At 35.0% G+C, this 15125-nt stretch overlaps 1 protein-coding gene across 1 annotated transcript in view; it reads left to right on the top strand.

The window, feature by feature from the left end:
* LOC131946291 (CD109 antigen) overlaps positions 1-15125 on the top strand; it is a 28011-nt gene that overhangs the window by 6120 nt on the left and 6766 nt on the right. The window contains exons 9-26 of the mRNA XM_059306984.1: positions 609-705; positions 2026-2250; positions 3608-3814; positions 4233-4331; positions 4610-4672; positions 4779-4970; positions 5064-5213; positions 6555-6635; positions 7499-7547; positions 8690-8813; positions 9710-9827; positions 10645-10758; positions 11871-11972; positions 12413-12541; positions 12847-12988; positions 13628-13804; positions 13919-14000; positions 14692-14848. Of these exons, the coding sequence (XP_059162967.1) occupies positions 609-705; positions 2026-2250; positions 3608-3814; positions 4233-4331; positions 4610-4672; positions 4779-4970; positions 5064-5213; positions 6555-6635; positions 7499-7547; positions 8690-8813; positions 9710-9827; positions 10645-10758; positions 11871-11972; positions 12413-12541; positions 12847-12988; positions 13628-13804; positions 13919-14000; positions 14692-14848 (2308 nt within the window). The remainder of the gene's footprint in view (positions 1-608; positions 706-2025; positions 2251-3607; positions 3815-4232; positions 4332-4609; positions 4673-4778; positions 4971-5063; positions 5214-6554; positions 6636-7498; positions 7548-8689; positions 8814-9709; positions 9828-10644; positions 10759-11870; positions 11973-12412; positions 12542-12846; positions 12989-13627; positions 13805-13918; positions 14001-14691; positions 14849-15125) is intronic.

Raw genomic sequence — 15125 nt, 5'->3', positions numbered from 1 at the left:
TTTTCGCCCAGTTTTTACTTCATCGAATAGGGAAGTATTATATTCTTGTGAAAACCCCAGGACAGGTTTCTATTCAAGTCAGAGTTTCTTCCAGGCATCTCTTCGGCGGCGGGGAGCAAAGACCCTCGACAAAAGTCTACCGCCCCCACCCCCCCCCCCCCCCGAACGAAATGAAATTTAATTAATGTATATAGAAAATATATAATTTTAACAGTGTCCGCCCCCCCCCCCCCCCGAAGAAAGTCTAACGCCCCCCCCCCCCCCCCCCGAAAATTTCAATTGCCCACTGGAGAAAAGGTCTGGATGAAACACGGATTGAAGCCTGACAACGTTCTTCTAATGTCAGAAAACCTTTTTAACTTTTTTTCTCATGTTGCTTCTTTAGAATAAGTATATATATATATATATATATATATATATATATATATATATATATATATATATATATATATATATATATGTATATATATATATATATATATATATATATATATATATATATATATATATAGGGCCCTATATATATATATATATATATATATATATATATATATATATATATATATATATATATATATATATATATATATATATCTTATACCGTGTAGATACACCTATGGTAAACCTGTCAAAGGAAACTTGAATGTCGAAGTAAATTTACAGGACTACTGGACGTCGTGGACCGTGTACTCGGTGGCTGTCCCGGTAGGTGGTTGGTGCACACACGAATAAATAATATGAAAGATTACCCGGTTTTGTATGAGTAAAGGGGCCTGAATGATCAGTTGTTAACAAAGACATGTTAAGTGAATAACAATTTTACAAAACAATTTTTCTAAAAGTATTCAATGTAAATTAATTTTATCTTATATATACTCTAGCAACCGGAAATTATAAAATTACAATTCAATTTTAACTGAAGAAAAAAGTAAAACCAAAATTAAAACATCATAGTTATATTCATCCAAATTGTCTTATTAAGTATGGAGACGATGCCAGCATAATATACACAACTAACCGTATCGGCAAGGCGTTGCTCCAGTACTATAAAACCGTGTCTTAAGTTATCTTAAACAATTATGTGGGTTAAAAAAAAAATCAGCAACATGTAGCCTACAATTGACGTGATAATAAAAATAGTCTGCTAATTTCATACCATATCTGAATATCGCAAATTGTTATATCCTAATAATAAATCATAATCACAATTCGAAACTCAACCTAAATGCCAATCTATAGTCTTTTAACTCAAACAAGTTTAAATTAAATCATAATTTCCGGCATAAACTAGCATGTATAATCAGTACATCTTATGAAACACAAATTTTCCAAAACAAATACTGCACCAAGTAAGTACGCTTCCAAAACGGCATTTTTTATCATATACGTATACTTTCGAGTCTTTCCTTCCCCGGAAGAATAAAAACAATGTGATACAATTAAATATTCAAAATTAAATTATCGGATCAAATCATGTAAAGTTCAGAGATTTTTGTGTGTACATTACAAACAATTGCGACGCCGAACATTTACTTGAACGGAAAAAATGGAAAAAAACTAAAGAAAATGTAATAGATAAAATATACTATAACAAGTTAGCCACCAGTGCCCATGAAATGTTACATAACACGTACATGACTCCCAATAATTTTAAAACCTAAATCAAATTATAAAAATATTACAATAGCAAATTACTTAAATTCAATCTAAAATTAAATAGCATTGATATAGTTGATTTATACCTATACACTCGTACGTTGAGATATTTATCAATGGTCAAAGATCATTGTGAAAAATTTAATCAATCTAAGATGCTGCAAGTTATGTTTTATATCGTATTCTCTTTATAATGGATTGATTAAAAATAATGCAGCAGTACTGTTAGAATGCTGGATATCGGGAGGGTATTTATCTCAGATGGCATAGAGACTTTTTATTCTCGAAAAGTGCTAGTCAATTGATGAAAAAAAAGTTATAAAAACACCGTATATGTGAAAACGATATTTTGTGTGTGAACTTTCTCAGATTGATGGAGAAACAAGGGTGATAGTACCCATGTCAAAGGTCAAGGAAACTGAGGACCAACTGGATGAGCCCACCCTAATCGTTTCCGCCTATGTGATCGAGTCTTTGACTGGACAACAGATGTCCGGTAGCGGAACCGTCACCATGTACGAATATGGTGTGATACTTGAGTACCTTGAGAACAATCCCAAGACCTTCAAGCCTGGTCTACAGTACATTGCTTATGTAAGTACTTACCAGTACATTGGTTATGTAAGTACTTTTCAGTACATTGGTTATGTAAGTATTTAACAGTACATTGCTTATGTAAGTACTTCACAGTACATTGCTTATGTAAATTCATTACATTGCTTATGTAAGTACTTTACAGTACATTAGTTATGTGAGTACGTGCAGGCATAATTCTGTAGTACATCAACTTACACGAATTACATTATAGCACTGGTAGTAGCTATAAACCTAGAGTATATGATATGTATATATAAGTACTTTGAAACCTAGAGCAAATGTTTACGGTAGTACTTAAATATTTAAGAGTCTATGTAAGTTATTATACTCACTTATGTAAGTACTTTACAGTACATTGCTTATGTAAGTCCTTAACGTTATATCGCATATGAAAGTACTTGTTGTAAATACATTACAGTACATCGAATATGAAAGTTCCGTAAATATATTAAACGAGAAAAATGGCCCGTTGAGGAAGGATACAACGGGCGCTAGGCTGATAGTGCTGTCACTTTTCTCTAAACTAAAACCACCCTACCCCCCCCCCACACACACACACCACCACCCCCACCCCCCCCCCCACCCCCCAAAAAAAAAAACATGTCTACCGTCCCATTCAACGAAATATAATTATATACTTTTTCCAGTGTCCGCCCCCTCCCCGAAAATTCTACCCCCGCCCCCAAAAATTTATAGTACCCCACCCCTCTCCGGGGAGGAAAAAGTCTGAAAGAAACACTGGTGTCGCGCTTAGCCACTACCCGAAGAATTGCATTAAAGAAATTGCAAGAAAACCACTTTTTAGATTAGACACCTTAATTAGGCGGTAATTTTATTATAGAGTATCGATGAAGAAATTTCTTTTGTTGGGGAGGGGGGGGGGGGGCTCAGATGTTCTTAAGCGGGGATGGGGCTTCGCCCCTACCCGAAGAATTGTGTGCAAGAAACTCTTCACAGCAAACCATTTAGATTAGACAAAATTGCCTTTTTATTCAATGTTTACTCGAGAATCAATGACGTCATATTACTGTGTGCACTCTCAGCCTTGAGATTAATTTTTTCCTCTATGCTAAATGTGACCGCGTCATACTTCGTTTTTCGAATTACTATGCATGTTTTTAATTTCCTTGTGTTTTCTCTAGAGCGTTCTTGTCAGATACATAGATAGATAGATACACAGATAGATAGATAGATACACAGACAGCGAAACTATTATTTTTAATCAGCTGAAACATACAGTGTATATTCCAACAGATAATTTTGAACCGACCTTACATTGTCTAATATACTTATCAAATTATTTACACTTATCTTTTTCACGAATTTTAATTTTCTATTATTTCTCAATTTACAGCTACAAATATCCCAGCCGGACGGTCGTCCGATTTGTTCAGCGAATGAGAGCGTCACGGTCAACATCCAAGTCTACAACAATAGCTGGGGCAATTTCCGTTATTCGGACGAGCCCATTGATAGCCAGACCCTGAGCGTCCCAGTCAACTTGGGGCTAGTTCCCATCCCAGTACAGATACCGCCTGACGCTGAGATTGTCATTGTTACAGTAAGTGACGTGTTTAAGGCATTGAATCAAAGGCGTAGCAAGGGGGGATGCGGGGGTTGCGGACCCCAACGGGTGACACCATTTAGGGGGGTGACACAAAGGGAAAAAATAGCATAATATATAGAGAAAAACTTGAGGGCGGGTGCAAATCGAAACTTGAGGGGGGGGGGTGCAAATCGAAAATTTGTCCCCGGGAAGGGTCGCTACGCCTCTGGGGGGTGACACCATTAAGTGCCGCACCGGGTAACACTCGACCCGGCTACGCCACTACATTGAATAGATGTAGTTTTGTTTTCAAGGGGTAAAAAAACTATCACTTTGTTTTTCTGTCGTAATTTTGTTTCTGTAATGGGGAATGATGAAAATTTGCTTTAGGTATCTGACAATGATAACATGCCTTTATCTATTCCAATCTTAGTCACACTTTCGTGGAGCGATCGAAACTGAGCGTCTAGAAAAGAGCCACTCCCCAAGTAGTTCGTATCTCCAAATCAACATGAGATCTTCTTCTTTAAAGGTAAAAAACACAATCAAATTTTTCTGCTATGACAAGAATATTTATCCTCTATACGTTGAACGTAAACCAGAAGTGTTTTGTTAACAATAATATAAACTTCATAATAACTAACACGCTGTTTTTTTTTCTAAAAGGTAATGGTAACTATAAATTCACAATATTAAATACCCCCACCGCTTCCACACACCACATCGCCACACACATTCATCACATAATTCTGATGAAATACACATTTTGTGTGAAAATATAATTTTTTTTTAAACTAAACATTCTTCAAGGCAGGGGACACAATCGTATTTTCCATCAGCAGTACTGAAGAGTTGTCTAAACTTGTTTACCAGGTACAGAGACATATTTAGATTTTCAATAAATCTTATTCGATATTGATCAAACAAAATGTATTACGTCATAACAAATGTGATATTTCTACTCAACATTTTTTGACAGATTCTGTCTCGAGGCAACATAGTAAAATCTGGCACAATAAACGGCAAAAACCAGAAAAGCGTCAATTTCTCCGTCGTCTCTGAGCCCAGCATGGCGCCCTCTGCCAGAATCGTCGTCTACTACGTCAGACCAGACGGTGAAGTTGTCCCAGACAGTATCAGCTTCGACATCAGCGGCGCTTTCAATAACAAGGTATCGATACTCACCTTGATCTTACCTCTAACAATAAGTACTGAGTGCGTAGCAATAAAATAAAAATTCGTGACATAATTCTGTTTTAAACAGGTAACCGTTGACCTGGACAAGACAGATGTTGAACCAGGAGATGATGTCACTGTCGTCACTACTGCTGATCCAGACTCCAACGTCCATTTATTGGCCATTGACCAGAGCGTCCTGCTGCTTAAAAGTGGAAATGACGTCACTGCTAATGATGTGAATAAATTATATATATATATATATATATATATATATATATATATATATATATATATATATATATATGTGTGTGTGTGTGTGTGTGTGTGTGTGTGTGTGTGTGCGAATAATATTGACGTTTCTATATATATATATATATTAAGGAAATTAAGTGGTTTCTGTTCTGCTGTTTGTAAGAATTAGTGAGGGTATTGGCACAAAAGTTGCAGAGAAATTCTTCGGGCCGAACTGTGTGGTCTAATCTCAATCCAACAGGAAAACCACAGCCATGTTGATAATCGCGTTGTATGTGACTATTCATTTTTTAAACTGCTTGAATTATGTCGAGCAGATGTGACACATATATTTTGTAAGAAGGGTCGACGTTTTCGAATCGGATAAGCTCATCGTAGCTAAGCCGAAAAGCCCTGAGTTAAACCCCAGGCAAATGAGGCTCGATAGATGGAACCCCAACCCATCTAGGAGAGAAAACTCCAAATCAAACAACTGCTGCCTTATGTTTGATCTTTGGTGGACAAAGGCTATGGATGTAAATCCAAAAAGAAAAGCAGACTGTGTGTTGGAAGAAATACCGTCCAACTTTACAAATAAGAACGAAGAAGAAGTTGATAGGCACCATCTTGAAAAATTCAAAATTATTAGTAATGTAGTATCAAAGGTTTTAGCACTGACAAGATTGACCGCTCTGTTTTATCTACTAAAGACCAGTAACCGCGTCAAAAATTTAAACATTTAATATTTCTGTTGAAATTTTCACATGAAAATAAACGAAGAAAACATGGGGATAAAAAAAATCCTTTCAATTTTTTTTTTCAAATACATGTGAAAATTAATAAATAATAACTATTAATTATTTGCGTTTTGGCTACTATGAACAAAACAAATACCTTACTGGCAAAAAATGCGTTCAATAACGCTCTTTGTTAGCATTTTCTGAGTCACTCGGGCTATGTTAGTTTAAATAGGTCATTAGGTGAAGGATAAGGATAAACATATAATTTTGGTTAGTAATATGTTTAAGGATAGGGAGATGTATATAAGCATAGACCGGAATAGTTATTGGTATAATATTGGTATTATGTAGAATGGTGTTTATGCAGGGTTGTAATTGATTTAATTGTATACTTATTTATTACAATTCTTAAGATGGTAAGTTATTTTTAGTGTTTTTTAACATTTGATGGGTTTTGTTGGCATTTAATATTAGTAGATATAGAGTATTTTCTGTCCGTGTGCAAGGTTTCGATACACCTGCTTAGGTTTGTTTAATTGATTTTTGTTGATTGCATGTAAAATGTTTTAAAAAAAAATACAATAATGGATATATCTGCAATACAGGTCCACTCAGATCTCATGAAATACGCCAGTCGAGGTCATACAAAATATCATGTTCAAGAGGACGCACGGGAAGTCATAGAGGTAAGAATTTGCGAGGTTTGATTATATATATATATATATATATATATATATATATATATATATATATATATATATATATATATATATATATATATATATATATTACTCTAAGTCACCATTGTTTAGAAGTGTGTATAGAATTTTTTGTTTATGTGTCGGAATTGCAGGATCCAAATATCTACACAAAGTGTACAACTTTTTAAATTACATTTTAAGAATCAGCCACGGTATCTAATAAATTAATTATGTGTTTTTGACAATTTTATATTTTGGTGGCTATTTTTGATAGTATGCGAGTGTTATGTTTTATATAAGAAAGTCACCACTGAGCAAACATCAACTCCCCCCCCCCTCTCTCACTTTGCAATCGAAAATGTTCATATGATCCCTTTCCCCTTCCCGATTGGGCGTCATCGATGGATGACCCAGAGGAAATGGGTGGGAGTTTGGCTTTGAAGAGATTGATTTGGGGTTTAAAAGGTTATGTAAAAGGTCACGGTGAGACAGAGAGAAAAAAAAATTTAAATTATTTTTTTAAACAAATTTTATTGGATTAATAACACAAAAGTTAAATGACGTGACATGTTTAAAACTATAACGTAACAAAAAGTATGAAAGAACCGTACAGTACTGTTGTAAGTGAGTACCAGAATTTCAGCTTCAAAGACCTTGTAAATATTGTTTAATATATTTTAAAGGTAATTAATCACTGTTTTATTTATTTTTATATTTTCTTTATTCCAATTGAACGTATAAAACAAATGTTTAGATGCGACAAGACGAATGTAAGTGTAACTAAGAAACAATACTTAACAACTATCTATCTCGCATAGTTGCAAGTGTTTGCTTAAAATGTTACACAGGATGCCGGGCTTGTTGTTCTAACTGATGCTGTGGTGAACGGGCTTAACGGTAGGTTTCACATAAATGTGTACAGTGACCTATGTCGACATTTATAATGACAGTTATTAACACTAACACTAATATAAGCTGACGCACAAAAACCTACAAAAACACACATAAACAAAATCGTAAATATACAGATTACGTACACACACACACACATATATATATATATATATATATATATATATATATATATATATATATATATATATATATATATATATATATATATATATATATATATATATATATATATACATATATATATATATATATACACATATATATATATATATATATATATATATATATATATATATATATATATATATATATTATATATATATATATATATATATATATATATATATATATATATATATATATATATATATATATATATATATATATATATATATATATATATATATATATATGCCATAGCTATTTATAGACTCACGTGGGAATGTGTTGGGGCCATTCCCAAACCCGATTTTGAGTTGATGGCGAAGGCGCTGACCACCCATGACGTAATGGTGTCTGGTACAGTGGCTGAGCCGTTCGATCTGTAATAGAGGCAAATGAAAGTCCTACTGCGTACAAACGGCTCCGTGTCTATCAGTCGCTGGTCAGTGTCGTCGCCATCGACATACACACAGATAAATACATAGAAATACACAAATACATAATTACAAATATAGACACATACACACATACACACAAATAGATACATAGAAACAAAAACAAATACATAAATACAAATATACACACATACACACATACATGCATATAAACATACATACATACAAACATACAAACAAATACACAAATACACACATACATACATACATACGCATACACATTCACGCATACACAAATTCACGCATACACACATACACACAAACGTAACAATCACGCGTAACACACAACAAATACACTCATACACACATACACGCATAACATATCACAAACATAACACATATCACACATACACAAACAAACGTACACACGTACACATACAAACACACATACGCACAAGTACACAGACGCTTGCGCACTTGCACACATTTTCATTCATTTTTAAACACAGCTTTTCATTTCGTTTTATTAATCAAGTATGTTAATTTTATTATGTTACTATTATGAAGCCCAAACTCGTGCGACAAGGCGTCTATTTTACCGGACGCCGGGGAGGGATCCAGAGTTTCTAGAACCAGAGCGTGTCAGGCAGATCTTCCCTGAGTCCTGGCTCTGGACTGATGTTTATGTCGGGTAAAATGGGTTGCTTATGAAGTAAAATGGGTTGTTGATGTAGTAAAATGGGTTGTTGATGTATTAAAATGGGTTGTTGATGTAGTAAAATGGGTTGTTGATGGAGTAAAATGGGTTGTTGATGTAGTAAAATGGGTTGTTATTTTGATGCAATCGTTTGTCGATAACTTGTTGGGGTATTAAGTTTTTTTTTTACAATTTTATACACTAAAATTACTACACACAATGTATGTAATATAAATGCTTCAAATATAAGCTGTTTTTATAATCTTTAAAAAAATATGGTAAGAGATAAAATTATAGTTGCATTTTAAAATCTTAAATCTGTTTGAGAACAGTCGGTTACACTTATTTTTATATTTTTGTATTAAATAGAAGCCGTTGAAAAGACGCTTGGAATTATTTTATAAATTCAAATATTTAAAAAATGCACTCAACCTCTCCTTGAAGTCATTTAAATGGCAAGAGAGAGTAAAAGAATGAACGTGGTTTTCCATCATAAATATACAGTTGTGGTCTATTTTGGATAGCGTAGTCATGTATTTATATTAGATAATATAACATCACCTGTTACCACAACACATTGACTTTACTAAATCCAATTAAATATAAAGTGTTTGCTAAATTACTTTTATATTACTAGTAATCATTCGTTGGAATATTTCTAGCCTTTATAAAAACGGAAGTCATTTTGTACTTATTAAACAAATGTTATAAAATATTCAATTTTGGTCGAAAAAAATATGCTTTCTGGCAACAACAATTTGAAACCATTTGAAGTCTATTGAGAATTATTTTTAAACTCTCAAACATCCATAGTTTAACCTTTAAAACCGAAAGTTGTTTTAAAAATACATTAGACTACTCAGTAAGACTTTCACTTGCCTTTAACACAGATCAAACGGCTCAGCTTCCATCACTGCCACTGTACCAGACACCATTACGTCATGGGTGGTCAGCGCCTTCGCCATCAACTCAAACTCTGGTCTGGGCGTGGCCCCAACACAAGCTCACGTGAGTCTATAAATAGCTACGCCGATCCGATTCGAGAACGTCTTCCACTTAATAGGTTTAAGCTCATCACGTTATACAGGCTCCGAATCATGTTAAACAACAATAAGAAGAAGACACTGAAGTAATGAAGACAAAGTTCCTACGTTTAAATAAATTATGACTTGTATAAGTGTCATCTAAACATACAATCGATCTAGGACGTTTAACCTACACGTACAGACTTAATTAACCTGCCAACTACACTACTCGTACACTCACACGCTGAGGTAGCATGCACACAAATTTTATTATCACATCCTGATATAGCCTGTCTTATTTTAATCACATCCTGATCTAGCCTGTCTACTTTAATCACATCCTGATCTAGCCTGTCTATTTCAATCATATTTCAATCATATTCTGAGTTAGCCTGTCAACATCAATCACATCCTGAGTTAGCCTGTAAAAACAAAATCACATTCTGAGCCAGCCTGTCAAAGTGAACTCAAATCCTTAGCTTGTCTGTCAAAGTACAATCACTTCCTGAGTAAGCCTGCCAATCCTAATATATAACAGCCCATGTGCGCACTTCAAAGTAGAAAAGTATAGACGCGATTTAAATTTCTTTTTTTAAATTGTCTAATACTGTTGTGACAAAGTTGCTCAACATTAAGTGTTGCTGACTTCACTACGTAGTAAAAAGATTCATGATGCGTTTAATTGACAAATACACAAGTATTTTTAATTAAGTTTTTTTTTTAAATCTATCTCTAAATAAATATTTGAGTCTCTATTATTATATACTTCTTAATATATTTCACGTTACAATCTGTTCCAGCTGAAAGTCTTCCGACCGTTTTTTGTCAGCCTCAACCTCCCCTACTCTGTGACTCGTGGTGAGCAGCTGGCACTTCAAGCAAACGTCTTCAACTACCTGCTAGAAGATATGCAGGTGGGAAGAGACGCTATGTATATATATATATATATATATATATATATATATATATATATATATATATATATATATATATATATATATATAATATAAAGCTCAATTCCGTATGTTATAAGTTTGTCGTTGACATACTTCGATGGATTTAAGTGTTAGATAATTAAAGTCCTTATGGTCTAAATTTATGAGTCAAAAAAAAGAATTTACTTTTTATTACTTTGTTTTGGTGTTGGGAAAAAAATAATTACATAATTAGCGGGGATTGATCAAGTGCAAATGTTGTAGATATTTTATGGATAAGCTTGGAGTATTATAATTGTTCATTAAATTGAAACAGGCGCGTTCGTTTAAGTTAGTGCAAAAGACTATGAATAAGTTGGGGTACTATAGTCGTTTATTAAGCTAAAACAGGCGATTCCGCTTCGGGCGAGACTGTGAGCTTTTTGCGTTTATGTTCGCGTTAGTGTTTTCTTTGTGTTTAGGTTGGGTTAGCGTTAGTGGTTGCGGTTTGATTTGGTTCGTTTTTGTTCTTTCTTTTTTCGTTTTTGTTTGTGTTTTTTTTCTTTGGGTTTGTATTTGTGTTTTTGGTTGGTTTTGCGTTTGGATTTGGTTTGTTTTCGTTTGCTTTTTCGTTTTTTTTGTGTTGTTATTGGTTGGTATTGGTGTTTGTGGTTGTGGTTGGGTTTGGTGTTAGGTTTTTGTTTTCGTTTGTATTTGTAATTGTGTTAGCGTTATGTTTGCGTTTTGTTGTTTTGGTTTTGGTTGGTTGTGGTTTGGGTGGGCAATGCCGGGTTTATGATGATTACTAATCACACAGGTGATGGTCTTTAACAGAAAGGTTTTTCACAGAAGCTAGAGCAGGGCCTGGCCGGGACGGCTAATATATATATATATATATATATATATATATATATATATATATATATATATATATATATATATATATATATATATATATATATATATATATATATATATATATATATATTATAAAAGAAATCATATTTTTTTATAAATTTATTTATATTATTTCGGAATATTAAAACTAAATCTTTAACTACTTGCAACCACAAAATAGTCTTACAAATTCGTTTGTTGGTATTAAACTGCAGGTACGGGTGACGTTGGCCGAGTCTAAACGTTTCCACAACATTTTTATCGACGAGACAGGAAACCAGGAACTGAAACAGGTTGATGTTGTACAGGAGATCATGGTGAGTTGATTTTTATTTTTTGGTTTTTATTGTTTTTAAGAAAAAAATTCTTTTTAAATTTAAAATACATAAAGGTAGTTTGTTTGTCAATTACTAACCATTAAAGTGTTAACCAAAAAATGCGCAATGGAAAACTGAGCATCGGAAAACTGCGCTGAACATATGCGCAAAGGAATGTATTGTCTTTAAATTGATCATTTGTAGACGTTAGCACAGATTGACTACATGTACATTGTTGCATAATAAAATATATTTCCACGAAATATGACAAAACTAAAGTGTATTAGTGTAGTTTGTATATGCGCATTTTCTTGTTTGCGCATTTTTCTGATTCGCATTTTTTTTAAACATTTGCGCATTTTTCTGAAAATTAATTAAAAAAAACAAATCGAATCAATTTCATGAAATAAAAACAATCTCAAAAATAATTTCTTTCTAAGGTCAAGGCTGGAGAGGTCGAGTCTGTGTATTTCCCCATCGTCCCTGATGACCTTGGTAGAATTGACGTGGAGGTCAAGGCCCAGTCAACCAAGGCCGCTGACGCTGTGCGCAGACAACTCCTTGTTGAGGTAAAATAGGGTTAATGTACTTTATGCTGGGTTGTCACGGACATGCAACTAAACCAGGGAAGAATTCAGATGAAGAATTGAGCATATCACACACCTATTTCATCCAAAGGTTCAATTGACGAGTGTGTGTGTATATGTGCATGTGTGCGTTCGTGCGTGCCTGTGTGTATGTTTGTGTTTGGATGGAGGGGCTATTTGACCTCGAAGGTTATGTAAGTCGGGTTGATGATCTAGGGGGCATTAACACGAGTTCATATGTCCTTTTGTCTTATGTATCGTAATCGATTGAGCTGGTCTAACCACAGGCTGAAGGAGTCCCCAAACAATACAACATCCCTGTCCTCATCGAACTCACAGAAGGCAAAAAAACTTTCTCAAAGATCATTGAACTCAATGTGCCGGACAACGTAGTGAAGGGATCGGAACTTGTTAGAATTTCGGCTGTCGGTAGGTTTTGGTAGCCAGAGGCGTAGTTGTGTGGGAGGGGGGGGATGACATTAATCTCTGTTGTCTCGTAATAAGGATAGCCATAGGCGTAGTTGTAAGGTGTAAAATGGATTTGTTAGTGCTCGATAGGTAGTGGCAGTAACAACTATGGGTTTAGGCAGGATTTTCATTGTCCGTAGTTAGGGGTATTTAGTGATTGTTCTTGTTCGTAGTTAGGGGTATTCTGTAATCGTATCTGTTCGTAGTTAGGGGTATTTAGTGATCGTAGCTGTTCGTAGTTAGGGGTATTCAGTGATTCTAGCTGTTCATAGTTAGGGGTATTCAGTGTTCTCGTTGTCCGTAGTTAGGGGTATTCATTGATCGTAGCTGTTCGTAGTTAGTGGTATTCAGTGATTCTAGCTCTTCTAAGTTAGATGAATTCAATGATCTTAGCTGTTCGTAATTAGGGGTATTCAGTGATCGTGGCTGTTCGCAGTTAGCTCTTTCACGGCTTAGGTAAGTGGGTGCACGTAATTTTCAGAATAAAATCATATGGAGAGTATGTAGAGGCTTCCTGAACGTAAAGACATTTTTCTCAGATACTGTAGTTTGTCATCAAGAAAGCAACCATACATCCCAATACGTTGTACTGTCACATAGGTGACCTGATGGGTCCAACCATCGCTAAGCTGGACTCCCTGCTCCAGATGCCAACCGGATGTGGGGAACAAAACATGGTCAATCTGGCACCGGATGTCTACGTCACAGACTACCTCACGTCTGTTGATCAATTAAATAGAGACGTCAAGTCTAAAGCCATCAATTTTATGGAGAACGGTATTAATTTATATTAATTTATGCCTTTCAATATATTATTATGTTCTATAACAGTACACTTCACATAGTTATGCAATTATTTAAAAAATAAATTATAATGGTGGCGTATTGCAGGATACCAGAGAGAGCTGACCTACAAACACAGTGACGGCTCGTTCAGTGTTTTTGGCACCAGTGACGAGTCAGGATCCATGTGGTGGGTTTCAGAAGTTTATGTGAAATATGTAAAAATGGTACGTTTCAGATGTTTATGTGTAGGGTTCGGCGTGGTCGAGTCGGTAAAGCTCATGGTTGCTAAACCGAAAAGTCTCGAGTTCGAACCCTCGGGTAGATGAGGCTCGTTAGCTGGGGACAGCCACTCTTCTAGGAGAGACAACTCCAAAATTAAACAACTGCTGCCTTGTAGTTTGTTCTTGGTTGGACAAAGGCTATGGAAGCAAATCCAAAAAGAAAAGCAGGCTGAAATCGGAGTCAATGGCCTCAATGGCAAATAACCAGTTGACACGTAACGCTTAATTGTGTTGGAGGCGTGGTCGAGTCGGCGAAAAGCTCATGGTTGATAAATTCGAACAAAGTTTCGAGTTCAAACCCACTTGCAGATAAATCTCGATCCCCTTCAACACTAATATTTAAGAACCAAGAAGAAGAAGAAGAAGAGGTTTATGTGAAATATTTTCGGCGTGTGGTAGGCTTCAGGGGTTTACGGGAAATATTTCTTGAATATTTAAGTTCAGAGGTTTAGAGTAAGTTTAGTGGTCATGTAAAAATAAAACATCAATTTACATATTTGTAAATTACATACAATAAATTTAGATTCATATTCGGGAACTTTTCACATACAGATTATTGACGATTAAGGTATTATTTAATACTTTGTTTCTTCACAGGCTGACAGCTTTTGTAGCCCGCGTTTTCCACCAGGCCAAACGTCACATCTTTGTAGATGACAACATCCTTAACGACGCCATCCAGTGGATGATACAGCAACAAAATACGAACGGCAGCTTCCCGGAAACTGGATACATTTACGACAAGAACATACAGGTGAGCAGTTTCTTTCAGGCACCTCTTCGGGAAGTATGTCCCTTCCTCCCCCCTCCACCCCTAAAAGAACATCTACGCCCATTTCTCGGAAAAATTTGACCACCCCCCCCCCCCCTTCTCGGAAACTGCAAGTGCCCTTCTCTTCCAGAGAAAAATGTCTGAAAGAAAAACTACAGGTCACCCGACCTATTGTACAAATTTCTATGCCGTTTACTGAGGACTTTTTATGTTACAAAAGTTTGAGACTAATTTTATTTTCTTGTTTTTATGTCTACCT

The sequence above is a fragment of the Physella acuta genome, unplaced genomic scaffold, assembly GCF_028476545.2.
Source record: "Physella acuta isolate Inbredline_101_S28 unplaced genomic scaffold, ASM2847654v3 ptg000550l, whole genome shotgun sequence".
Taxonomy (NCBI): Eukaryota; Metazoa; Mollusca; class Gastropoda; family Physidae; genus Physella; species Physella acuta.
The sequence above is the reverse complement of the archived record's forward strand: the minus strand, read 5'-3'. Positions and strand labels throughout refer to the sequence as shown.